This window comes from Lytechinus variegatus, chromosome 17 (genome assembly GCF_018143015.1).
Source record: "Lytechinus variegatus isolate NC3 chromosome 17, Lvar_3.0, whole genome shotgun sequence".
Classification (NCBI taxonomy): Eukaryota; Metazoa; Echinodermata; class Echinoidea; order Temnopleuroida; family Toxopneustidae; genus Lytechinus; species Lytechinus variegatus.
In genome coordinates this window covers 22,161,107-22,188,702 of record NC_054756.1, presented here as the reverse complement: position 1 = coordinate 22,188,702, position 27,596 = coordinate 22,161,107, and the positions used below count along the sequence as shown (strand labels likewise).

Below are 27,596 nucleotides of genomic sequence, written 5' to 3'. Positions count from 1 at the left end.
TCACAGTGAACAGCTAAGAGGTCTTTATCGAACATTATTGAACCGGGACAGCCGACCGTCGTAAACTTCTCAGCTGACGTACTATAAGTGGAAATATTCTGTTTGTCCGGAGTCATGGGCGACATTGCTGTTTTGATTCATCGATTAAAGATGATTAAAGGTGTCAGTGTTGAAGGTCTTTTAAAAGTTACATATGATAAGAGTTCCGTTAACCTTTTTTTATAAACGACTTTGATGAAACTTAGTTGTTCCTCTTATTCTACTCTTTCCAACAGAATACCGAAATGTGACGTCATCATTCTTAACTTTTTCACTTCAGCGGGGTTTTTTTCTAGCATATTTTGGTAGTGCATGATGAAAAAAAACCCCGACAACCCAAATACGGTGGGAATCGATCCGTTGTGCCCCAAGATATGACCTCATGAATACATAGACTTCAAGTGAAGCTAATTATGTATTCATGATGTCATATCTCAGGCCCCCATGGACTGATTTTCAAAAAAATTCGGAAGTGGGGTTTTTCGTCATGCTTAACAAGAACATGGTATCTAACACGCTGAAATGCCCCCCCCAAAAAAAAAAAAAATAAAATAAAAGAACTGTGACGTCATCACTTCGGTACTCTTCAAGATTGATTCGATTCTTGGGTTTTCGGTCTCCTTTAATTGTATCGTATTTTTGCGTTGAGATATAACCTACAAATGGAAATCTTCGTGATTTTTCCGTTGCCTGCCTCTCCAGTGCAGACCTTTCTCCATCACTTCAGACGATCCAGAACTCACGATCGCGAAATACAAAGTCAGGTCACAACAACGAGACCAACTCCAAACCTGACCGATAGCCTGTAATTAGATATAATGCAATAGCTTTGATCGGACTAAAGTGAGTATAGTTGGTGTGACTGAAGATGGCAAAACGAGGATTAGAAGACAACATTTTATAAATAACACCTTTACGCCCAAAATAACAATTATTGATGTGGGGGGGGGGGTGGGAAGCATCCATAAAGTCAATATACAAATGGAATATGAACGGAATGATGATAATTATAATAATGATTGTTCACATAATAAGACGGTGCGATTAATGCCGAATATGCATCGAATCCTCACGGGACGAGCCGATAGTTGTTCTTCATTTTGAATCCAGCCTTGAATTCTGCATTATCCATCATGTCTACAGATCCCGCTTCAATCCATTTCAAGCCTTTCGCTTATTTCATATCGTCCTCCTCGTCGACAAGGGAAATTCTATCAGCTGATCATCTTTCCTCTGCCTTTCCCGCTTTTCGTCCCTAGAGGGCGACTTTTGCCTTTCCCTCTTTTTATTCTTCCGATTAGTTCTTTCTTTCTTGTTACCGTCCCTCTTCCTTGGTGTAACCTCCTGGCTGTCGATGATTTCTTTATCCTTTTGTCTTTTGCGCTTGTCCTTATCCTTCGGCTTCTTCGGCAAGTGGCCTGAGGAACAGGAAGAAGAATGAGAAAATAAAATATATGCATAATATGACAATGAGTCCGAGAGTAAGAGATTCGCAAATACCGTCGTCGAAATCATAATCGACATCTTTTTTTCCATATTTGTTTTCTTCATTTCCTACTTAATATCCTCTCTTTCTACTTATGCTGCATTTTCTTTCGTATTTCCTTGTTTGCCCCTCCCCCAACTCGTACACCAGTCGTCGCCCCATTCTTCACTTTCTCTTTTATCTCTTTGTTGTCATTCTTCTCGTCATTATCCTTCTCCCCCTTCTTCTCATTCTTCTCTCTTTCATGTCCTCTTTTATTACCATTTATTCTCACTTTCCTTCCTCCGTTCCTCATCATTCTTCATCTCGCTCTTCTCCCCTTTTGTTTCAATCTTCTGTCTTCCTTCTCCCTTTTCTTATCATCTCCTCACTTACCTTGCTCCGTTTCTTATCACTCTTCTTCTCGATCTTCTCCCCGTTTTTCATTTTTTTTCTCCTCACTTCCCTTTTTATAATTCTTCTCCTCATTCTCCTTCAGTTAAGTTCAGCTTTATTCAATTCCAATATCAAAAGCATTTTACAACACATTGGATAAAAACATGCAATTCAAGATGAAATGAATTAATTCAATAGTATGTACATGCATATTTTTATAGCAAAAGTATTGAAATGGCTGTAAAATCCATAAAGTAGTTGTCAAGATAGCTCCCTTAGAAATATAAGATTTGATCAATTAACAAAAGCGGAGAACAAATTAACTCAGTGAATAAAAACAAAAATGAATTGCGTCTTGCACCAAGACAAACCAAGAACAAACATACATGTGAAGGGTAGGAGAGAATCAAAAGCAGAGGGGGGGGGGGGGTTGAGAGTAGAAAGAAGACACAATCATATAAATTCAACGAGAGTCACTTTGATCCAATACAACTTTACATTGTGCTTAAATCTTCTTTCCCTCTTCTCATTCTTCTCATTATCCTCACCCCCTTCCCCCTACATTTTTTCTTCTTCAGTGTTCTTCTTCCTTTCTTTTTCGTTGCCAGAACAAAGACCAACATCTTTGTCTATTTTATGATATGATTTACCTGGGCAGTAACGTTGTTGCGTGCGACACTTCTCTGTCTGCACCAGCTCGGGACAGGGTGTGGCCCCCGGGGTGGGTCGGGCGATGATCTCTCGATACCGACGATGCTCCCCCCATTTAAAGCCACAGGTTTGGCCTTTCTTGATACACGGACTCCATGGCGACCAGGGTGACACAGCACAGTCGACTTTGGAAAGAAAAAAAAGATTGACTCGAATTATAATCAACTGATTTAGGCATACAGACCATTATGGTAGAACTAATTCATTTTTTATTTATTTTTTGATTAATTGTTTGTTCATTTATTAAGTTAGTTATTCATTAATTCATATATTCATAAATTTTATCTATATATCTAGATATTTTTAATGCATTTTCATCTATCTATCTATCCATCTATCTATCTATCTATCCATTCATTCATTTATTCATTCTTTTTTTCATTCATTCATATATTTATTTGATTGCTTAATTTATTAGAGAGCCCGGCCCAATTAAAATACAGTAAATATTTCAAGATCGGATTATGAACTCAAAATCATTTTAGCTGACAAAGATCTTTGTATCTTTGTATTGTATTTTGTGTATTGTATATATTTATATGCTTACAGTCGTATCCCGCCACAAGCATGTGCTTCTACTACGCTTTCCTCTGTACACATAAGTTGTATATATTTATATTCTTTATGGAAATTTTATGGATTTCATGTGAATTCTTGTTAATAAAAATGACGAAATTTGTAAAATGGAGGAAAATGTTTATTTGAAATGAGATATTTATAGTTTTGATATCTAAAAAACAATACTAGTCTTTCCGTTTAACCCCCCAAACACAAGCTTAAGCCCATCATACATTTTCAATACATGTATTGAAATAAAAAGAAAATCATCGATCTTACCTTTGACCTCGCACTGTGACGTCATCTCATTAGCATACATGTTATCTGGGCACTGGAGGACACACTTTCCGTATAGGCCTACATACGGGGGCTCGCAGCGGGAACAAAAGGTCCGACTGAAGCACGTATCACAGTTTTCTATTCGACATCCTGGAGATATAGGGAATATTAACAGAAAATATTGATAATGAATAATACGTACGACTGACCGTGTGAAGAAATAATCATATAAAACGATTCTTATGAAAAAATAACTCAATATATGAATTAAAAAGAAATAAATAAGTATGTAAATAGAAAATATAACAAATGAGTATATTTAATGATAAATTAATAGAAAAATAAATAAATGAATTGATTGATTGATTCATTGATAAAAAAATAATGAACACACGCTTATACACAGAGGCAGAGGTAAAGGATTAAAGGGGAAGTTCACCCTGAAGAAAACTTTCTTGTAAAAATAGCAGAAAAAATAGTAAAAAAATATTGGTGAAGGTTTGAGGAAAATCCGTTAAAGAGTAAGAAAGTTATTAGAGTTCAAAGTTTTGGATTTGTGACGTCATAAACGAGCAGCTGTCCCATGTGTTATGTAATATAAAATGCATAAATTTCAAATTTTGTATGGTTCCTGATGACTTAATTTTGTTTTCATTTCATGATCGGGTGTGAAACGATTTGTCTATTGATATACAAAAGTTACAGTGAAAACCATTTTCAATTTTCTGAGAAAATGACATTTCATTGATTTTTTACCATTCGCTATGTAGGAATGCTGCTCGCATATGACGTCACAAATCAAATAATTGAAATTCTAATAACTTTTTAATTATTTGATGAATTTTTCTCAAACCTTCGGCAATATTTTCCATTAATTTTTCTGCTATTTTTACAATAAACTTTTTGTCAGGGTGAACTTCCCCTTTAAATATCTAAATAAATGTCTAGATCAACCAATCACATGTAAAAAAAAATAATGATAAAATGAGATCAATATAAACAGGCAAAATATGTAGCATGAAACGAAAAAAACCATTACAAGAATAAAACCTATGTTTCCTATTTTACCGAACTTGATTGTAAAATAATGAATACTGCAACAGCGCCATCTACGAATTTATACTGTTCGTGTTTTGCAGACAACTGGGCGCTGTGGCGTGCGCCTGCATGTAATCCAAGCTGTGGGGAAGTTACAAATTGATGCAGAGGTTCGAGCCCTGGTCACGTCTTTCGGATGGTGACGTTAAAAGTCGGTCCCAGACGTAAATGACAAAGCTCATACACACACACACACGCAGAGGAGTGAGCGGTTTGACTTGTAGCATACGCTCATTAAACAATACCTCAAACGCATATAACGGTGTTAAGAGAAAAGTGAACAATGTAAACTCCCCTCCCCCACAAATAAGAAACATACGAGATACAAGAAACAAGTCCAGATACAGTTTCTCCCTTTTTGTCATGTCCCTCAATAAGCAAGCTCCCGCACAAGAAAGAAAAACAAATTACTTCAATAATAATAAAGATGATTTGATACTATCCGTTAACTATCCCTTTTCCAGTCTCCATTTGGATAAATTTTCAAAAGTTTAAAGGAGAGACGTCAGAGGATGGAGATAAATGAATAAATGAATAAATAACAAATAAATAAATGAATAAATAAACAAATTAACAAATAAATGAATGAATGAATAAATAAATAAACAAATACATAGATAAATAAATAAATAAATAAATCTAAAGGCACCCTCACACAAAAATTGGCTTTCCTGTTTCCCCCTATTTATTTTACTAGAATTTGGAAACTTCCCACCCAAATTATACATAAAAAGAAATCAATGAATAGATCCGGACCCTTACTCGAGCAGCGGTGGTACTCTCCAGCACTGTTGGGGTAGAACCCGACGGGGCAGGCATGGGTACACAGTCCCACCTGCTTCATCCCACTGCGGTGCAAGAGAAACAAATACCTTGGCTTGCATGTGATGCACCCATTGTAGACGGAGCAGGTACTGCAACCAAGCGGACACCCTGTAAGAAAAGAGAATGAGATAACTATATTTACATCTGTACGGAACCTTTAAAGTGCCATCGACTTGACTACTTGGTGAGATACTATATCTTGCCATGTCGACATAATAAGCTTATCATGTCGACATGGCGAGATACGATATCTCGCCTAGTCGACTTACAAGAAGTTATATATCGACATGGCGAGATACGTTATCTAATCAAGTCGACTTGAAAAGGTTATATGTCGACACGGCGAGATACGTTATCTTGCCAAGTTGACTTATCAAAGGGTTATATGTAAACATGGCGAGATATTTTATCTTGCCAAGTCGACTTATTCAAATATATATGTCAACTTGGCGAGATATTTGGACTCTCGCCGAGCCTTTGACACTTCATATCTTGCCATGTCGACGTATAACTTTTTCTAGTCGACTTGATTAGATAACGTATCGACTTGGTCGACTTGGCGATGTGACGTATCTCGACATGTCAAGGTAATTATGTCGACATGGCAAGATAAAGTCGTCAAGTCGATTGCATTTAAATGGCTCCGTACATCTGGATATTAACCGAAGTGCAAATAAGACCAAGTGGGTGCCAACTGGGAATTAGGCCTAATTTCATGTAGGTATCATGAATGTACCCTACATGCCCGATAACCACGCTAATCCTTCTTGGTATCATGTCAACCTGAAATTCAAATATATTATTTTAGTAAAACCCAATGTGAATATGCTCGTTTGTTAGTTGGACAACAATAGATGAAAGCGAGTTCGTGGATAAGATATAGTAAAAAGAAGTCATATAAACGATGCGTAAGAAGTCTACTTGGACGGACTGGAACTACCCTCACCAGCCTGTATGTTTTCTCTTACCGACATAAAACCGTTTGACAGACCTGACCGACAGAGAGAGAGAGAAGGGGGGGGGGGGGGGGTGAGGGGGTGAGGGAGAAAGTGAAAGAGCGGGGGGAGGGGCATTGGCAAGAAATAACGAGGGGCTGTGAGTCACAATGAGCGTCGTCTTTCATCGGGGAGCAGGCCTAATTCAGTCCATTTGGCTGAAATAAAATTGATGTACTCAAAAGACTGAGGATCGTTAAAATAATTCATCAATGTAAAGGAATGTTGCACATTAGTGGGAAAATACCGCGACAATCGCGTTTAGGTACAGTCTACCCATAAACAGATTTACAACACAAAAGCAGGGAAAGCGTTAAATGGGCTTAAGAAGAACATAAAATCACGATAAAGTTTGAAAGAACGTAATAACCCCTACATGCGTTGATGATTTGCTTCAGAAAAGCTCAGCCAAACAAGATACCATCAATTCTGCGCGAGGATCAAAATATGCATGGTAATTTCGCTTTAGACAAGTTCCAGAAGAACTTTGACACGATTAAGGGCCGTGTTATATCTACCGTAGTCATTTAAATAATAAAAGAGAAAAAATAGAAAGCAAAACGACCACATACATAAAAAAAATCAATGTTATCACGTCAATCTGTAATTTCTAAAGGCTTTTGGTCAAAGCAAAAAGGGAACGTCCATGTTTGTTCGTTGAACATTATAGATGGAAAAGAATATTGATAATTATAAAAACTTTAAAACACATAGAAACTACGTAAGATTTAAATAGTCATGGACTTTTATGGGACAGCGTGCATGTTTTTCTTATTTACATACACTGCATCGGAAGGTTCCATGACACTTACTCCGGCGACAAAATTGTTCCTTTCTAAATTCCACACATTAATCGAATGACCGACTTCCACCCTGGATTTAACACTATACCATCCCCTCATCCTAACCATATAAAGTTGATATAAAACCATAATGCAACCGTAACCTGCATCTTAGACGAAATTAATCCCGGAGCAATTGCCGCACAAGCAAAATGCCTTGGTACCGTATCGGACAATCGGTCCTCAACCTTTGAAAAATAACTGTTTTATTTATCACGGTTTTGCATGGTTTTAACGTATCCCAATACAAGAAAACTCTTCCCATATCTGTTACATTATAAGCCTTCTTCCATTTCCTTTCGCCCTTTCATCATTAATGAGATTGCAGATTAAACCTCAACAAAAGGCGCCCAATACATTTTTTCTATAACGACACCTTAAACGCTTTACGATCCCGGGGAGATTCCAAACGTCAAACTAAGAAAGATGAATAAAACGGCATGAAAGAGTAGTATTCCCCAAGCTCGTCCGCAGACTATCGCGTTTGGGGATCTCTGATTTGACGACGCTCTATTCGATAAATGCGCCTTTGTCGAGAAAATTGATCATTATTTTCCCCAATCCGTATATTTTCCTAAAGACATAATGATTCATTGTGTGCATCTTGAGAAGTATGTAACTGTTGGATAGCAGGATTGGGACAAAACGCGGTTTTGATCCGTCAGGGTATCATCTCCAATAATCCGGCCCAACCATTGTGCGAACGATAATAGCTCATCTTCCTGTCTCATTATGTGCTTAATAAGAAAATTACAGGGTTGCAAAATATCACTTGAATAGGTTTTCTTGTCCAGTTTCAAAAGGTTCGAGAGTTTCCACTTTAAGAGGAACATTTAATGATGAATGTTCTCTTGTATTTTTTTATTTAGCAGAGAAGGATTGGTCTGTAGGGATTATAGGGAAAAGCCTGCATTTCGATATTTCCATCGGTTTACACGGGTTACGAACCTTATTACCATATATGTATTTGAATAATGAATTAATGACAATAATCTCAATTCTGTATAACATACATATATCATTTTTAACGTTTTTATTTGTTCAAATGAATGCTCATTATCACTCCAGGGTTTGTGAAAGCGTCGTGGTGAAGCGGTTCTGACTCTCGCCTTGCAATCTGAGGGTTGTGTGTTCGAATCTCACCGCGGCCTTGCGTCCTTTGGCAAGGCGTGAATCCACGATTTGCCACTCTCTTTCCAGTTGTTTAATCATAAATGGTTTTCCGGTAGGACGCGAAAGCCTATGCAAGATGCCTAGCAACTGAGTCTTGGAATTCGTGTTGGAATACTCCAAGGGAATGGAGAAAGGCATTACATTATTTGCGGGCATGCAATGATCCGATGACCATGGTAATATAAATTGCAATGCAAAACTTGTCAACGTGTACACTGTAAAAAATGTGGTGTTAAAACTTAGACCAGTTGGTGTCAACTGTAACAACCAAAGGTGTTGTAATAAAACCTAAAGGTGTTAAACTAACGCTTTCAATTTAACACAGGTGTAAAAAAGTGGTATGGTACTCTTTGTACACCGGTTACCACCGCAGTTTTTGTTGTGTAATAAGCGCTATATAAATGTTACTATTAGTGTTATTATTATTATAACTGTTATTTTTATTACTATTATAATTATTACTAACAAGCTAAACTGTAAAAGAAACAAAGGACCTCTGAACATTTTATACTCAAAGCGAGAGAATTAGGTAGACAGCATTGTGAAATATCACTAAAAAGGGTAGAACTGCCCGGTAATGCGTACTTCTTTTTTTAAATATTCCAGAAAAATTCCCTATACAATTATTATCAAGAATGAAAAATCGACATTAAACATGTTACAAGTATACTCAAGGATGAAAATAGTATAATTTGTACAGATAAATTAAAATCAGACAAACAAAACCCTGAAAATATCAATGAAATCGGACAAAAGTTAACAAGGTTATGACAATTTGAACGGTTTGGCAACGTTTCGGTGAAATGATTTTATGCATATTGTTACGTATCATTTTGTATTTTATCACATGAAATTACATTTATTCAGAGGTTTGTCCACCAAGTATGAAACAAATGGCAGTAATGACTTGGGAGTCTCTTGCAACAGGGGAAGTGAAATAAGAGCAAATGTAATATGCAGTAATGCAAATAAGATATTAAAGGTCCAAGTAAAGACTCCTGTGGTACTACACATTTTTGTAATAACTTTCTATTATGTCTATGGGACTCGTTATTGTCGATACATAAACAAACTGCTAACGTAATTCTGTATCGCATATGGAAATCGAACGGTGTTTTTGATATGGATTCGGACACAGACCCTATTTAGTAGGGTCCATCGTAATCCAACGTCCTTCCGGTATTTTCATTAATAATAATGATAACAATATAATGATAAAGATCCTACTACTACTAATACTACCACTATTACTACTACTAATGGCAATGATGATGATGATGATGCATAATAATAATAATGATAATAATATCAATACTACTACTATATGATGATAATGATAATAATAATGATAATAATATCAATACTACTACTATATGATGATAATGATAATAATAATGATAATAGTAATATCAATAATGATAATAATCATAACAATAACGATAGAATGAGTATTATAATTAGAACCATGCACTCAGACTGGAGGATAGAATTAACTGGGGTTGTTTACAACAGAGGCAGATGATGTTCCGTGACAGGGAAGATGGTCCCAAAATCTCTATATTTTTGTTTCCGTCTGTAAAACGTCCTCATTCATTCAGTTACATGTACCCTCTTAAAAATAAAAAAAAAATCGAATCAAGCCCTTAATTGTGCACTCCTATGGTATTATTATTTGCGGAAAATGCTTTGGAGTACACAGACAAAGTTCTTTTCATACGATGTCCGTATTTTAACCCTACCCGCTGCACTCTTTAGACATTCATAAGCGGGTATTTCCTTTGACACTTATTGGAAAATCAGTCAGACAAATCTTCAAGAAAGTGTGCTTATTTACTTGTTTACTTGTCGCCATTTCTGTAATTCTCCTTTTGCGGGTTCCCATTCATTAGGGTTCTCGAGGACCTAAATACTGCTTGTTTGCTTAATTCCTTTGTAGTCCAACGTGTTTCACGGTGATATTTTCTGGAAGCTAACGAACCCCTATTTACTTTGATCCTCTTTGCCGGGTATCTCGTAAAGGATGCTATTCTTGTTTTTATTGCGAGCAAAGGGCCTTCGTCAAAAGTTACTTCTTTTGAAAGGTTTCCGACTGCCTACCCGGCCTTTAGTGCGAATAATGCAGCATAATTTGGACAAAATGGCCTGGGGACCGGTTGGGTGACACGACACAGTCCTGTGACGGTTGCCGGTGTGTTAATTATCTCAGAGGGAAAAGGGTTAGATTTAGGATTGTAATCAGGGGCCGCGAAACCGGGGGGGGGGGCGGGGGGGGGGGCTTCAGCCCCCCACTTTTTGCCAAAACTGTGTACAAAAACGCAAAAATGACCATACAATTGTGAGTTTTAGCATGTTCAGCCCCCCCCCCACTTTTGGCTCAGCCCCCCCCCCCACTTTGAAAACCGTTCCGCGGCCCCTGGTAATAACTATCCGTTGCAGCCCCTCCAGCAAACGAAACTAAGTATAGCGAGTGCAAAACCCCTAAACGCGTTTTTATTTGTTGGAGTTGCGTTTGATTGGAGCATTTTATGCAACATGCCACTATATGCGCATGGCATTGGTCTTTTACATTCTCAGTTTTCAGAGTGCATTATCTTTAAATATCGTCATCATGGTCATAACCACTTTAATTATTATAATTATTATTAATGCTATCATCGCATAGCGATATTAGGTAACGTTAGCATAGTGGGGGTGCCGTGGTCAGCTGCTAAGGCTCTCAATTGACGGTCAAATTTTCAGAAAACGAATTGGTTACCGGGTTGTAGCGACCTATTATTTTGTAGAAACTCTATATTTCCTCAGCCATACTCTCGAGATATGAAACCTCGATGATTTTGAAAGGTATATTATTTTCTTTACAAAGAATTTATAAATCGATTTAATGTCAAAGAATTTATAAATGTTTTGGAAAAATAACCCACTGTTCTAAAGTAACATCTACAAACATGAGGCCAATTCATTAGCATTGCTGCCCAAACTGTGACTTTTGCCAATATTGCAGAATCATTGGTCGAATCCGATCACGTGACAGAAAATGTTACGGAAGTTCCGATTACACGTTGACATAGTGTGCATGACTTGGCAGCCGTGGACCAGCTGTTTACCCGTCTCGTCTGCTCGAGAGAGAAGGAGAGGAGGGGGCTGGTCGCATGCACCTGTTTTGCGATCTTTTGAGTTCATTTGGAGAATGCAAGGGGACGGACATGCCACGTCCAAGATCGTTGCCCATCATATCACCTGTTCAAGCTAACATCTACTCTGATAGTTTATGCTTCGCTTGAAGGAACCGGGGCGTTCATTGATTTTCTTTTTGCTTACACACAATGAATAGGCCTTTTAGACCTTTCCTATAATATTGACATTATAAAACCTCAAATGATTGCAGGAAAATCATTTCATTTTATTTCGATTGAAAATCATACATCAACATGACCGATATTAAAATCCTCATCTTTAGCTTTTATGGTGGGACATGATCCGGCCACGATTTTGAAAGTTACGTTTGGGGGATCATTTTTATGAAGTTTAATGTCAGCGATTTTCACTAATAAATTTGCTCTGAACAAAGACGATGAAGAGATTTTGTTAGCTTAAAACCAAATCGCACACTTTGTTTCATGAAAAACTCCCTAAGACAAATAATAGCACGAAGGCACCTTAGCCGCCATGACTGGTATATGAATGGACAGCAGCAGGTCCCCCGGTATTACTTGATTGCGAGAAAGAAAATACCGACAAATGACGAGAAACCCGAAAATTGATTGGATTATCGGGCGGCGATTCAGATTTAAGAACCGTTTGAGAAGATATCAAATATGATTATAGGTCTCAAGTCGAGCAGGTGATGACAAGGGTTCGTCTGTTGGATCATTGATGCAGATGACGTAATTGTGAATCATTCAGTCCCCCTGTCACATCCCTGGTCTGTGGTAAAACGGCAACGTATCGATGTACATGTTTGTCACCAGTATGGTGCCCGCTATATACTTACAAATTTTGATATGGAACAAACAAATTGAAAAGTTAGGAGGAAATTGAATACAAAGGCAACAATCGGATCGTGTGGATGCTTAATAATATTATTTATTTCGAATGAATCTAATGCTGAAAATGAATGATAGCTTTTTAAAATAAGTTTTATTTAATGCTGATTCAATACGAAGCCAATGCATATGCTAGATAATACTATATAACCGTAGAACCTGGGCAAATTAGTACATGATCAGATGGCAGGAGGGTGGTTTTTAATTTAGGCCTTCCCGAGGAACAAACGGATCATACCATGCGTAGGGATTACACCTTATGAGAATCCAGTATAATCATACAAAAAAAGTCAGACTCATGAAACGCAACGCAGGATTATGTTTCATGAATATTTAGCATGGAAGACAAGTGAGATGGCTCAGTGGCCTCAAATAAAATATTTTGTCATAGAATTATATATGAATGGATGTTGAACATGTCTCCAGACTTTGAACCTCAAGGTCCTGGTTCCATTCCCACCGTAACACTCGCGTCCGGTGGCAAGGCGTTCATATGCATTTGCCACTCTCTACCCAGGTTAGTAAATGGGTACCCGGTAGGAAGGAATTCCTTGAATGCTCGAGTAACCATGCTAAGGCCGGGGTAATAGTATGCAGCCCTTAGAAACATATGTATTAAGTGATATATAAATGTTGCATACTGTTATTATTACTTGTATTATTATTATATTATTATTGAACATGGCGACATCAAATACACTGCTGCCAGTACCAATTGGCAAAGCGTTTGCAACGAACATGTAGGACACAAAACGCATCGATTGAATCTCGGGCCATTGAAGCTGAGAGGGTTAAGTCTTTGCTCGGCCGTCAGAACGGATCACTCAACACACCGGAAGTACACCCTTGCTCTTAAGCGCGTTCTCAATGACATCCCATCACCACCGCACTTCCGGGAGCCTGCCTGATCTAGGAGTTGGCTTAGGATTGTCCGCAGAGAGGAGGAGGATGACACGTATTGGGAAACTGACGCTCACTGAGATCAAGTAGCCTTTTGTACATGTAGTCTGAATCGTAAGAGTCCTGCAGAGGAGCTCTCTACGGGGATTCGCCACCCCTTGTCCCCTTCACAAAAACAAGTAACTACATCCCTATGAGGAATCCATAGGGCGACCCAAGGTTCTTAAATGTGTTACAATGTAAGTAGCCTGAATGAGAATAGGGTTGGTCCTCACTTTTGCCCTTTTAGAGCCCCCTCCCGCTAGCAAGTGGGGCCCTTTTCTGAGATATATACCACAGATGTGCACTTAAATACCATGACGTAGATCCGTGAATACCGTGTTAGAGAAAAAGGAGAAAAAAATACATCATGGTTCTCTCAAAGTATGAGGGGTGGCTATCTGGCTACGCCTCTGGGAACACACGGTGGCAAAAGAATGGTTGGTTTGATTTCCCCTAGTACCTGTGTTTCAGTTAGGATTGGTTCAATTTATGTCCTCAAAGTATGACCCTCGCCATTACTATATCCCTTCGCTGCATTATGTACACATGAAATCCTGAAGCAGTCGCCGACTTCATTTTGTTGGAAGGGTTTTATTGCCCCAGCATAATTCATGCAGGAAATATAAAACAAATGATGTTACGCGCTTCCCCCTTTGCGATTTGCAATGCCACGACTGTCGCCTGTATCTACAGGGCGGGATATTCATATCATGGACCTATTATGTCCATGCTCATATCAGGAATGTTAATGACTGGTGATTGTTTTTTTTTTAGTTCTAACATGGGAAAATTTAGTAGTTGTATAAAACAACCATATATTCTGGAATATAGGGGGCTGGCGTCGACAACAGTTACATTTTTTCGACCATATGAAAAGTTTAATAAAACTATCACAGTTTGGAAACAACAAACAAATGAACACACGTGTTTGTCGGTTGCACCAGTTAGTTGGGTGATGGACGTAATGGACCTTGGGCCCGCTGTTTCACAAAGGATTTGTAACTATTGTAACTTTGCCATGATGGCACCTACCATGGTAATATGGCCCAGTAGCCAATCAGAATCAAGGTTTCCATGGTAGTTGCAAGTCCATTGTAAAACGGGACCCAGGTCATGCAGGTGGTATTTAACTGTTCTCCCGGGGGGCACTTACATTGACGAGTGGATACCATGCGCGACCAAAAAAACACGTAAAAAGGATGTCTTTTTCACGATACGGCACGTTACGTACGTAACGTGATAAGGGTGTCAAAAGCACAAAAATCTATTTCGCTAGGAAAATTACTTGTTTAGGGTCGAATTTGCGGGGATGATAAAACAAAATTAAAATGTTAATATAAAGGATGTCCTTTTTGCCCCAAACACTTCGTGTTTAGGGTCCGATTTGCGCGGGGTGTAGAAGGTGGGGTCGTACTAAACCAAATAAAGTAAAGCCGATGACCGAAGGACCCGTAACAATAAAACATTTCTTTACTTGTTTAGGGGTTCATTTCAGGGAATATTTGCCAAGAGTTTCGTTTTGTTTCCAATACTTGTTAAGGGTAGGGTTTAATTCACACGCCAATACTTGTTAAGGGGTGCATTTTCTGAATATAGAAATTACGTGTTAAGGGTGCTTTTCGAGACCCCATGGTCGCGCATGGTATCCACTCGTGGATGGAAGTGGCCCCCCGGGACTGTACTTCAAATTCGGCGACACTTTACCGTCCCCAAACATTCTGATCTCTACTTGGTAAACGTTGTATATCGTGCCTGACAGTGGCGCAAGTCCAAACTCTAACCAAAATGTACCGTGTGATTATTTAAAGGGGAAGTTCACCCTGAAGAAAACTTTGTTGTAAAAATAGTAGAAAAAATAGTAAAAAATATTGGTGAAGGTTTGAGGAAAATCCGTTAAAGAGTAAGAAAGATATTAGAGTTCAAAGTTTTGGATTTGTGACGTCATAAACGAGCAGCTGCCCCATGTGTTATGTAATATAAAATGCATGAATTTCAAATTTTGTATGGTTCCTGATGACTTAATTTTGTTTTTTATTCATGATCGGGTGTGAAATGATTGGTCTATTGAAATTCAAAAGGTACAGTGAAAACCATTTTCAATTTTCTGAGAAAATGACATTTCATTGATTTTTTACCATTCGCTATGTAGGAATGCTGCTCGCATATGACGTCACAAATCATATAATTGAAATTCTAATAACTTTTTAATTATTTGATGAATTTTTCTCAAACCTTCGGCAATATTTTTTATTATTTTTTCTGCTATTTTTACAATAAACTTTTTGTCAGGGTGAACTTCCCCTTTAACCATGGATGACATACACATGTACAGGGGATGGTGATGGCATGGTGAGCTTGAAATATTTTACTCCCACATTTGCCACACAAGACGCTCTCGCTGGGAAGTTTAACATGTTTAAAGCGTGAAAAATGCATCTTTTAAAACAAATCTCTTACGTTCTGTCTGCAAAGTACGTCGTTTCAAAGTTATCCATTGTTTTGTATTTGCACGATAGACCGAATAGGCTGATACTCAGAAAAACGTAATTTCATGATAAGAAAATATACATTAATTCGAGCTGAATTTGCAACTTGCGTGCGGATATTTATCAGGGTAATTTGGACATTATCAGGAAGCATCGGGGGTGGAGGGGGAGGGGGGGGGTGTGCTTGAAGCTAAATCAGTCCTCACATTCAGGGGTAACCATGGTTGTGGTTCAAATCATGTTCATTATTAATGACAAATAAACGAACAAACCCATTCTACGATTGTTTCAAAATTAAAGTATTTCCCAGCAAATGGCTCACAATCTTTCTGTCAATTCCCCTTTGTTGTAATCCTAGCCGTCTTTCTTTAAAACATGATTCTCTATGGATATTATTCATCTGTATCGCTCATGATTTGACATCGATTCAAAGCAAAGCAATTTGACTAAAATTAAATTTGGCTTCAACGATACGTCTGCCAAACGAATCGACAAGAAAAGCCGCCCCCCCCCTCCCCGCCCCCACGTTAGTGATCCCTTTTCACAAACCTCCGGTATTAGCAAATTCAATGATTGGATAAAACATGACCGTCAATTGATCCTGTACAGGATACGGAGTAACTAGTGTGGGGGCGTCGTGGTCTAGTGGTTAAGACTCCCGTCTTTTAAACTGAGGAACGTGGGTTCGATTCCAAGCCATGGCGTGTTTTCCTTCAGCAAGAAATTAACTCACATTGTGCTGCACTCAATTAAGGTAATATAAATGGGTACCGGCAGGAAGTAATTCCTCAAAAAGCTGTTAGCACCGGAATCGGTAGACTACTGTAGCTTAGTTCATACTCCTGTACGAACAAAGTCACGATTGGATAAAACGTGTCTGTCAATTTATCACATGTACAGTCGAAATCAAAGGGTGGATACGTGCGCTATACGAATCCTATATTATTATCATTATTATTATTAATATTATTAATAGTATTAATAATAATTAGGGAATCAATCTGATAATAAAAAAAACAAGAGGTCACCAATTTCCTTGCCCTTTCATCCCGATACTCACGTCATAACACATTTTCCATGTCTGCATTTGGTCTGATAACCAAACATGAAATTCATTTTGTTAAGGAAAGACGCCCCATCCCCCAGCTCCCGAACAATACAAGGCAACTTTATAATGAAATGAAAATATGAGCAATCACAATGTATTCTTTGCGCTGGGGAACATCTCATTTCAATACAGGGGGTTCCTTAAGAGCTGCCCCGCCCAGCTATCCGGAGGGGGCAAGGATATTGATACATCCGTTGAACCCTTATCATGTTTATAATGGAAGATCATAAACGTCATTCTGTAGGCATTTATGATGTCTACCTCAGGATTTTTTTTTTGTTTTCTTCGGCACGGCGACGCAAGCCATGCAGTCAGGTTGTCTTAAAGGGATGGTCCGGGCTGAAAATATTTATATCGTAATACATAGAGAAGAATTCACTAAGCAAAATGCCGAAAATATCATCAAAATCGGATCACAAATAATAAAGTTATTGAAGTTTAAAGTTTAGCAATAGGTTGTGAAAACAGTCGTCATGAATATTCATTAGGTGGGCTGACGATGTCACATCCCACCTTTCCGTTTTCTTAAGTTATTACATAAAATCATATTTTGAATAAACCTAGTTTCATATAAGAAAATACAAAAGAACAAGTGGGATATGACATAATCAACCCACCTAATGAATATTTATGACGACTGTTTTCACAAACTATTGCTAAACTTTAAAATTAAAATAACTTTGTTATTTGTCATGTTTGTTATCCGATTTTGATGAAATTTTCGGCATTTTGCTCAGTGAATTCTACTCTATTTATTTAGTTATAGACACTCTCAGTCCGGACCATCCTTTTCAATGTTTTACTAAAAGAAAGGTTGATATTCATTTGCCTTTCTAAAATGAAATACGCAATGTGTTTTCGTGCTTTGCGAAGCGATGTACAATCTCCAGCAATAGTCAGATCAAGGAATGACGTCTTAAAAAAAGAAAAGAACAAAAATCCAATCATCAATATAAATATATAGGCCTACATTCAAACAAACAATTATCTTCTGAATTGTGACTTTTGTCGCCAAGAAGAGGGGGTGGATATTTTCATGTTCAGATGTATTAGTCATAATGAATAAAAATACTTTAAAAATGATGATGATAATAATAATAACACTAATAACAATAATGAAAATAATGATGACAATAACAATAAAAATTAATATAATAAAAATAATGATAAAAAATGATTTTCCAATTTATTCACCTACTCTTATCAGCCGAACATGAGTGGATTCAAGTTTCAAGATTCATTTCTATAACAAATATACATAAAAAACAAAGCAAACACGATATATAAAATCAAGTACAGATCAAGTGATAATCATTGTACAAAAGCGTAATTCTATTCTAACATAAGTTTGCACAAAGTATATTCAAATGTGTGTGGAAAAGAGGGAATCTACTAAGAATTGTTTGGCCTTGCATCCCTAATCCTTATCTTCTAAAAATGAAGAAAAAGTTCAACTTAAAAAAACAAACTTATACGTGTTAAACTTGAGTAAATGATATTTTATTTGTGCAACGTCATTCTTGTTCGGGTTCCGTGCTTTGTGTATAGTCATGAGGGTGTCGGCTTCATAATTACCACGATTATAGTATACACTTGAACTAGTCTACATCTCAGTCATACCGCATCATTGAGATTGAACAATTTTGTTCTATATACATTTTGCCTTCAATAGTTCTTCGTATACGATCCTTAGTTCCGATTTAGGTCCTACTTGCGATTAATTACTCAAGGATGGCCATCAATTGAACACGATGGAGGCAAATTAATTACGGAAATCAGCTCAACCTACAGTCCCAATCAAAGTCATGTCTGAAATATGCAGACTACGCTATAATAAAGTTTGACAGGGCGGGCAATAGTGCAAATTTATATTGAACATATCTGTACCATCAAATTTTTCAAGCATATTTTTCAAATATGCATCATGGGTTAAATTTCATAGCGGTGTTTAAGCTAAGGTCAAGTTTTGCAATGAAATCTGAGGACTTCTTTTTCAGATTTTTAATTCGTTGAACAGTTGAAGAGCGCACAATAAAAGAAACATGTGTGACGAATCAAGATGCATGATAAACGGACGGTCCACACCAAAAACATGAAAAAGAAAATGAGTAAAAATTATATTTTGAAAAGAAAAAAAAAGAATACATATACCACCCCTCCAAAGGGAAATGAAGTTTCAAGTTTATTTTTATTGACTTCAAATCCAAACATAAAGGATTACAATCAAAATAATTAACCTTTTTTCAAATAAATGATGTGAAAAATTTATTAGGCATCAACAAATATTTTCCAGGCATGCATTGTGGCCTAACTTTTAGCATACTTACAGCTTCCTTTTATTTCCAATCGTTTTATTTTATTTGAAAGAGAGAAAAAAAACAATCCTAAGAAGACAGCTCTAAAATCTATCAACATAAAAGTAGTAGATCAATGATCATATCAAATAATCGTAAATGTTCATTCAATCATGTCGACTAAAACATGAAGGTTGTCGCACTCTGAAAAAATAATATTATTTTGAAACAAAAAAATTGAAACAATGTTACATCACAATATGTTTCATATGGCTTTGTATCCATTATTTCATGGTATAAGGTATAACCTTTTTTATTGCTTACGTTGAATGCAAAGTACACTTGAAATGCATTTATCAATTATCATTCACGTTGACTTTATTTTGTGGGGAAACAATAATAATGATAATAATATAGGATATTTATATTGCGCACATTTCCACCTTGTTAGGTGCTCAAGGCGCTCCTATATTACCGGCTAAGCTAGGCGTTCATAGCGCACACAGCTTCTTAAGGAATGTAAGGAATTACTTCCTACCGGTACCCATTTACCTCACCTGGGTCGAGTGCAGCACATCGTGGATCAGTTTCTTGCTGAAGGAAATTACGCCATGGCTGGGATTCGAACCCACGACCCTCTGTTTCAAAGTCCGAAGACTAATCCACTGGGCCACAATGCTCCACTAGATGCAAACTTAGACATGCCAAAATACATTTTATTCATAAACAAAGTGTTAAATACAACTAAAATGTCATTTAAATCCCAGATGACGGAGACGGAAATACGAATATGGTTTTGTATGTCTAGATTTTAATCTCTAAGCTTTCATTGAGATATCTACAGTCTTCTAGACAAATTAGAAAATCAAAACACTTCCTGTTACGTCACAACTACTTTTGTAAACGTCATCAGAAATGCACGGAGTGTCCCACCCAAGTAAATTTGTCGACATCCAGATGCTAATACCTAATACAAACGTGACGTCACATTAACGTTTATTTTATCGAGTGCACCGCAAAATTGATACTGCACTTGTGATGTCATCATGTGGCCCAGTATTGAAAGAGTTAAAGGGCTTCAGTTTGGGTCGATTACATTTAGTAAGTTTTGTATACACTGTAAAAACTGTGGTGTTAAAACTGACAGCAATTGGTGTTAATGGAGGACCACACCCTGAGGTGTTAAAATAACACCCTAGAGATTGAATATAACACCAAAGAGTGTAAATGTAACAACCATAGGTGTTGTTATAACACCTATAGGTGTAAAACTAACACCACCAATTTAACACCGGTGTAAGATAACTGGTGTGGTCCTCTATGTACACCGCTTAACACCACAGTTTTTGCTGTGTACAATGTATACACATAACAGGTCGAGGATGACTAGATTTAGAGTCAGATGGGGGTGACCGATATTATTAAAAGTACATTCTGGTAAGAAATGGCTGTATTATAGTCAAATCAGAAAATTGCCAAAATTATTAAATTTTGAAAATGGCTAATAATTGCACAAAAGAGACCCCTGACCTACATGTAGTAACTACTATCCAATCAGTGTTAAAGGTGCATTTTGTAACGCGAACAGAATATATCATCCAAGTTAAGGGTTACAGATAATAAAATAACACATTTTGAAAGTCAATAATTTTCATATTATTCTTCTTAGAGTTGTGAATAAAATACCGTCACGTCACGCAGCTGTTAAACAAAATGTCGAACTTTTTCATGATAAAATAATTAAATTGGTATCATAAAACTTGGTTAATTACTTCCATTGCGTTATGATAAAAAACAACAAAACTAACTCAAGTGTTGAGCGTCTTTGTGTACGCTTCTAAAAACTGAAATCCTATCCTTATTATCTTTCTGATCTTTTTGGCATTTTTTTTACTTACTTTCCATTGATTCAATCAACACTTGAAAGACATTTTCTAATAGGATGTAACTAGTTAATGCCTTTAAATTGGATTCATTGGTTTACAGACTTTACTTTCGACTTTTTAAAGTGGTTACACGCGACCTCATTTTGACATTGTTGAAGTAATATAACATAGTAAACAAGGCGAATGGCCCGCATCATCGCAGTAAGCTCAAAGTGTAAACACAACTTTTTTACTGAGTCACCCTCCGAGTTAGACTAGAGCACCACAAATCTATATCGCAATAAAGATTGCTTTAATGTTTCGATATGCTTTATTTTACATTGACCTAAAGATATTTCTCAACGTTGGGGACAAGTGTGGCCACTGGCGGATCGGGGGGGGGGGGTACACCCAGTCCGTGCCCCCTCCCCTTTGAGAGACATTAAAATAAATACATATTTCATGGAGATTTGCCGTCCATGATTAAGTGAGGACTTTTTTTGTCGTGGTATTTTTTTTTTACTTCTTTATTAAAATATCAAACATGAACAAAAAAAAAACCGCTCAACCATTATGCGTCAGGAAGTTGAAATAGGTAATGAGCCAATTAGTTGTATGCATCATTTATATTCATCCATTGGGTCGCGATTTCGCGATTCACATATTTAATACATTCTATAAAATATATATATATATATTTTTTTTAAACGTTAAGTTGTCGATTTTGATTAGCTTCATTAAAGTGAGGAATTGTTTAAGCATCGCCCGAAAAAACGGGAATTTTGATGAATCATCTCATTATTCATCGTTTCAAATATCTTCATTTCACGATTTTCCCTTCAACTTTTTCCTCCACAAACATGACATATTACCCTTCACTATACCCAGAGGGGAAAAGGAGGGTCAATCGAATTGAAAGTGAAGCAACATGCTAACTCTTCCAGATCTTCTGTAAAATAGCGATTCCCTTTGGAAAATAGAATATATATATATAAAAAGTGTTTGATGAAAATAATACGGAAAGAAGCTCAAAACTTTTTTTTAATTTTAAATTTTAGATAAGTCATGTACTCTTTCAAAAGTGAAACGCGTTGTAAAGGGGTTAATGGCAAGTTAAAGTTGGTGTGTACATAATAACGATATTACATTATAATCATTTAGTCGTTTGAGATATATGCTTTATTATCCAAATTAGCCTTTTATCAAAGACCGCTAGCGTTAATCGGTTTAACGCAACGTTTTAGGTCAAGGTACCATCGAAGTAATGAGGGCGTATAATCAGGTGATTATAGTCATGAAAATTGTTTTATGATACCATCTAATTGGCTAATAAAATGCATTCTTGTGTTTGACAACCGTTGACCTTCTACCGTAGCATCGATATGGTTGCAATGGAAGGGGGTGGGAGGGGGGGGGGGCGATTTCCATTCACGGCATTAAATGCCTCCATTTTCATTATAGTTAGGGAGAAACGTCCCATTCCCCTCGTATCAATGAGCCCTATCAACCACCCCACCCCCACACACACCTCGTTTGCGCCCTACAAATCATAAACGCGACATCTTTTTGTAAACTGGAGCACATTTGCCAGGTTTGTAGAAGGAATGGTGAAACTTTATGATGGATGGTTATTTATTGACAACTTGTTCGTGCAACATCTAATATTTTGACCTATTTACATGTATTACTCACTATTATTCCACTTTTCAAACGATCCCTCATTTTGAGAGTAATGCTAGACATATCACGGTATGTCATTTGATACTATCGGGTTATGAGTAATTCAGGGTGTTTTCTCTTCAAATCCATGAAAGTGAGGATATGGCAATTGTTTTACACAATTTGAATTCAATTTTGAAATTTAGGACAATTATCAATAACAGAGCGAACTATATTGCCATGTTTCGACATTAATAAGCAACAGAAATAAAAGTAATTGTCATCATCTACACTGTCATCCGTACCAGCACTGGGGCAATTCTTCGTCACAATTTTAAGTTTCTTCCTATGGTTATTCTTGCTTTTTTCCTATTTCTTGATTTCTTATTGTTCTTGTTGTTGTTCTTCTCCTTATTTTTTGGGGTATTCTACTCCTTCTCCTCCCCCTTTTCCTTCTTCTTCTCCTTCTTCTTCTCTTTCTCCTTTTTCTTTTCGTCATCGTCGTCTTCTTTCTTCTTCTGGCAATTGTTTTAAACAATTTAAATTCAATTTTGAAATGTAGGACAATGATCAAGAACAGAGCGAACTGTTGTAATGCTTTAACATTAGGAGCGTATGTAAAAGTAATCGTCATTATAATAATAGCAGGGTCCCTTTTTTTTGGGGGGGGGAGGATATTATTACAACATCTTTGAGAGTTACATGTCCAATTTAAAGAGATTCGATTTACGCATCACTATAATCATGTCATGTTGTGGTCTTCGAGGAACACCATAGTTTTGTTGTTATTGATTTTTTTTTGCAAAGAGTGAGGGTTCATCTCAAAAAACAAAAAGTAAAAATACAAATAAGACGCGGTTTTTTTCTGGAATGAAAGGGAAAATTTGAGCCTATCTGAGTCATGCCTTTATGGCTTACTTAAAAAAAGAAAGTGGTTTGATTCATATAGAAAACGAACAACCTTAGAAGAAGGAAATGATAAATCGTTTGTTGATCGTTCAGTCGTCAAAAGTTGTACATTTTATCAAATTTGTATATTCATATCATTATGTACTACCCTTTGTTTTCATAGGGGAAAAAACCCCATAGTATTCAGGCCTACCCAGGTAAATTGAACTTTTGAACTTTCCTAGGGGATCCACGCTCTACCAGCAATGCGTTTTAGTGGATCCTCTCATTTCCATATCAGATTCTGTTATCATATTTCATTTGTATTTGTTTATATTTATAATGTATGATTGATTTGTATTTGCTTAAAATGTTGATAATGGAAATGGAAAATAAATCTTGAACTTGAACTTAAATTGGTGTGTCCTCTTGTTCCCCAAGCAAGAAATCAGAAAGTTCTTTTACCATGTTTACTACACGTCTAGATTAACTAAGTGGTGATTCGAACCCACAACCCTCGTTCCTTTTGAAGGCGTCCTAACACTGGACCATCATGCCCGCGGTGATGTAAAACCATTCCACGGATGGGGAAGAAAATTGAATTTCTTGTACCCTTCCCCACCGGTCCCACCGGTAACAACCCATGGCTGTATGGGTGTGGCAAAACTGGCAAACTATTATTTTTTTGATGACTAAGAAATTGAAAATCGTAACAGCGCAGCCATATTTATGATGTTTATCATACGTTTTGGTTACTGGATTCCTTCGGGGATATGCGATGGAAAGGAATGATATTCTGTATTTTCTTGTACATATCTATTCAGGTTATTGCCCGATTCCTGTACAACTCATGTAGCAAAAACTTGAATCAGATGTTTGGGCCGGTCGTACACGTTTATCGTTAGACTACGGGAATATCAGCGTATTTCTAATCTTGTTTTACAACTTTTTTTTGCATATGTTACCCCTTCCTTGTTTTCATGATGAGTATTGTTTTATGTCCAATCTAATTATACTAGAGAGATGCACCCAGAGAGGAAGAGGAAGGGGGAGAGAGAGGGAGGGGGGGGGGGTGAAAAAGGAGAAGAGCGGGAAATAGCCAAACCATGTCACATCTTCCTTATTTCTTTGGAGAAAGTTTAGGTCCCACCCAGGTGAACGGGAAATAATATCGACATTGGAACATTCCTCCCCAATTATACCGGTAATCACTACTCAATTAGTATAGATAATTGGCTAACGTCTACCACACGTTGCACCCCTTCCTTATACTGTTATAGGGGTGTCAATGATCCCATTTCCACATTGAGAGGAGTGATTGCGTCAACAGGTGCTCTTCATGTTGATTCCTATATTTACGAATATACAACATCTGACAATAAAGGATATGTTCTCTGTAATATTATTATTTTATTGGTCTATACATTATTTAGACCTCACTGAATTTAACAACACAGAACTAGTCCAATAATAGTTGATCTAAACGTCTTAATACGCTTTGCCACTAGAACGTCATGAACGTAAGTTGTCAAATATCTTCATTTATCAATTTTAATGTTGTTCTTAATTTTTGCCAAAGACTACGTCGTAGAAAATCATCTAAGTCGACATGATGAATAAGTAAACGATTTTTCCAAATATGGTTATTTTTTTCAAAGTATAATAATTTCGTTGATGGTATAATTTATAACTAATAATAGACGTTTGATGGAATAATTTATTCATAATTCAAATACTTTAACTAGTCATTTGCAATCCACGCTTTGTGCCTTGAGTATTCTGCAGAGTAGATTTGGCGCATTACAAACCCCATATATTGTTATTATTATTACGATGAAGTGGGAAGTAAAAGAACCAACATGAAAATCAGACAGGCAGATACTGGAAGCAGAAAAAAGGCGAAAGGAAAAAAAGGTAAATTTGATTGTCTCGCATATTGGACCATATCATCCAGTTAATCAATCATTACAAATTAACAGGAAACTGACTCGCTCAAAAAATAATACAACAATGGTATCTCGGATGAGACAAATGAATTGCTGATGGTGATAAAGACAGTGTTAAAAAAAAGTTTTATTCTCACCTTTCCCTCGATGCCTTCCTTCCAACGTTGAGAAAAGTCCGCAAAGGAAGGCGACAGTGAATAAAAATCCTTCTGGATCCATCTTCCCGGTATTATTTTCCTATCAAAGTTAATCCTTCTCGATTGTTGTCAAACAACTGTATTTGATTGACTATCAATCTTTTCGATACTTCACTTGATCCAACAAAAACGATGCCCCCTTCCTTAAAATCCTTTGGTGGTAAATAAGCGATCCAAACAAGAGTTGCACTTCTTGACGAATGGTCAAGAAAAATGCTTGTTGATGTTCCCCCTTTTTTTACTAAGTTAAACGCAGTTGATGTAAACAAGAATTAATGGAAACACTTGCCAGCTTTCTTATTTCCCGTGCCTTCGCCGACTTACATAGAATGGGGAAATTCACATTTTCGCGTTGCTTCCATATTAAAAGCACTCTTGCACAACGCCAAGAGAACAATTAAGGCATGAGACTTAACAAGCTTTCTTTTTAAGACGATATCAACAAGTCTTTGGTGATACCTTTCAATAATTAGTGTAGTTTGTCGGGTTCTTCGCCTTTCAAAATAATGTCCAGATGGAATCGTCTTGGTGGGAGAAGGAAACAAGAAGAGATTGCTCGCAAAGTTACAAACTTAAGGATCATTACTCTTATTTGCGCTCGATTAACTTGACCATAAACTAAATGTTTCAGTCTATGTAACCAAATCTAAATATCGACAGCGGACTCGTGTTACCGACCAATACCATGCATGCCAGTGGTATGCTTTACTTCTGGTCGTTTTAACCAGATTCCGGGTTTATCGTTCTTCCTAACAGACAGGCCATCCATTGTTGCAGTTAATGTCATTGAGGCGACACATTAAACATACTTCCCATTCTTGTTGTTTTTATCGCCGTTTTACCTCATTTTATAGCATCTCGACTTTCTTTACTTTTTAACACAGCCGTGGGCAGACGAATTCATCGATACCCGAAAAGGGGGCGATGGATTACGCGTCGAGTGATTCCAGAGAATGCAGTGACGTTAATATTCGAGATCGAATCGTGATAGCGGTTTAATACTAAGTGGTTCCGATGTCTTTAAATGTCGTATGTTAGGTGTCTGTTTATTCTCATCTTCTGTTTTAACTAGTCGATGGAGGGGAGTTGGTACTGAACGAAATGTCCTCTCAGCTTAAGTAGAGTTATTTACAGTGAGATAATTTTTTTAAATAAAAAGTTGGTGTCTCTTGATCAGGCTGAAGATCAGACTGATTAAAAGTCACGTGCAGACTCAGACAATACCACTTCCCTTTAAATTGAAAGCAAACGCGATATTGTTCTTATTCAGAACAAATCTGTTCAGAAAATAAATAAATCGTATCGATCCACGAGCAATACGAAGCAAAATTGTAGGCCCTATATCTTTGATTTTAGCTTAAAGCAAACGTTAGGCGACGGCAGATACAATGTCATTCATTAATTGACAAAAGATGTCCTAAATGATCCCGTCATAACGTAACAATGGAATATACTTGTTAGACAAATCATTGATGAATTCTCTGAGTATGTCCGAAAGATAAATGCCAGTTTGTAGAGACGAGAGTGTTGCAAGCCAGAGAAGTTGCCCAGCTCCGGTTGGTCTTGAACGTCACTTTCCTCGATGCCCCTCAAACTAGTATCTCTTCAATGACAGAAGGAGCTCTGACAGCGATGATGATCACTGTATAAAATGAAACGAAGAAGCCCTCTCCAATAAACATCAACCTAGCAAATACTTTTGGGCACCTGATGAGAAGTACAAGAATGCCATCCTTCCTTCCGCTGAGCGGCAAACCACGACCAAGAACTTTATAAACGTCGTCTGC

General features: G+C 37.1%; 1 protein-coding gene across 1 annotated transcript; it reads right to left on the bottom strand.

The window, feature by feature from the left end:
- Positions 1-1,015: 1,015 nt before the first annotated feature.
- LOC121431080 (R-spondin-2-like) lies at positions 1,016-27,596 on the bottom strand. The gene is made up of 5 exons (XM_041628559.1): positions 25,750-27,596; positions 5,309-5,479; positions 3,449-3,598; positions 2,551-2,736; positions 1,016-1,457 (listed from the first exon to the last, which is right to left on the bottom strand). The coding sequence occupies exons 1-5, from the start codon at positions 25,829-25,831 to the stop codon at positions 1,219-1,221; spliced, it is 828 nt and encodes a 275-aa protein (XP_041484493.1). The 5' UTR covers positions 25,832-27,596; the 3' UTR covers positions 1,016-1,218.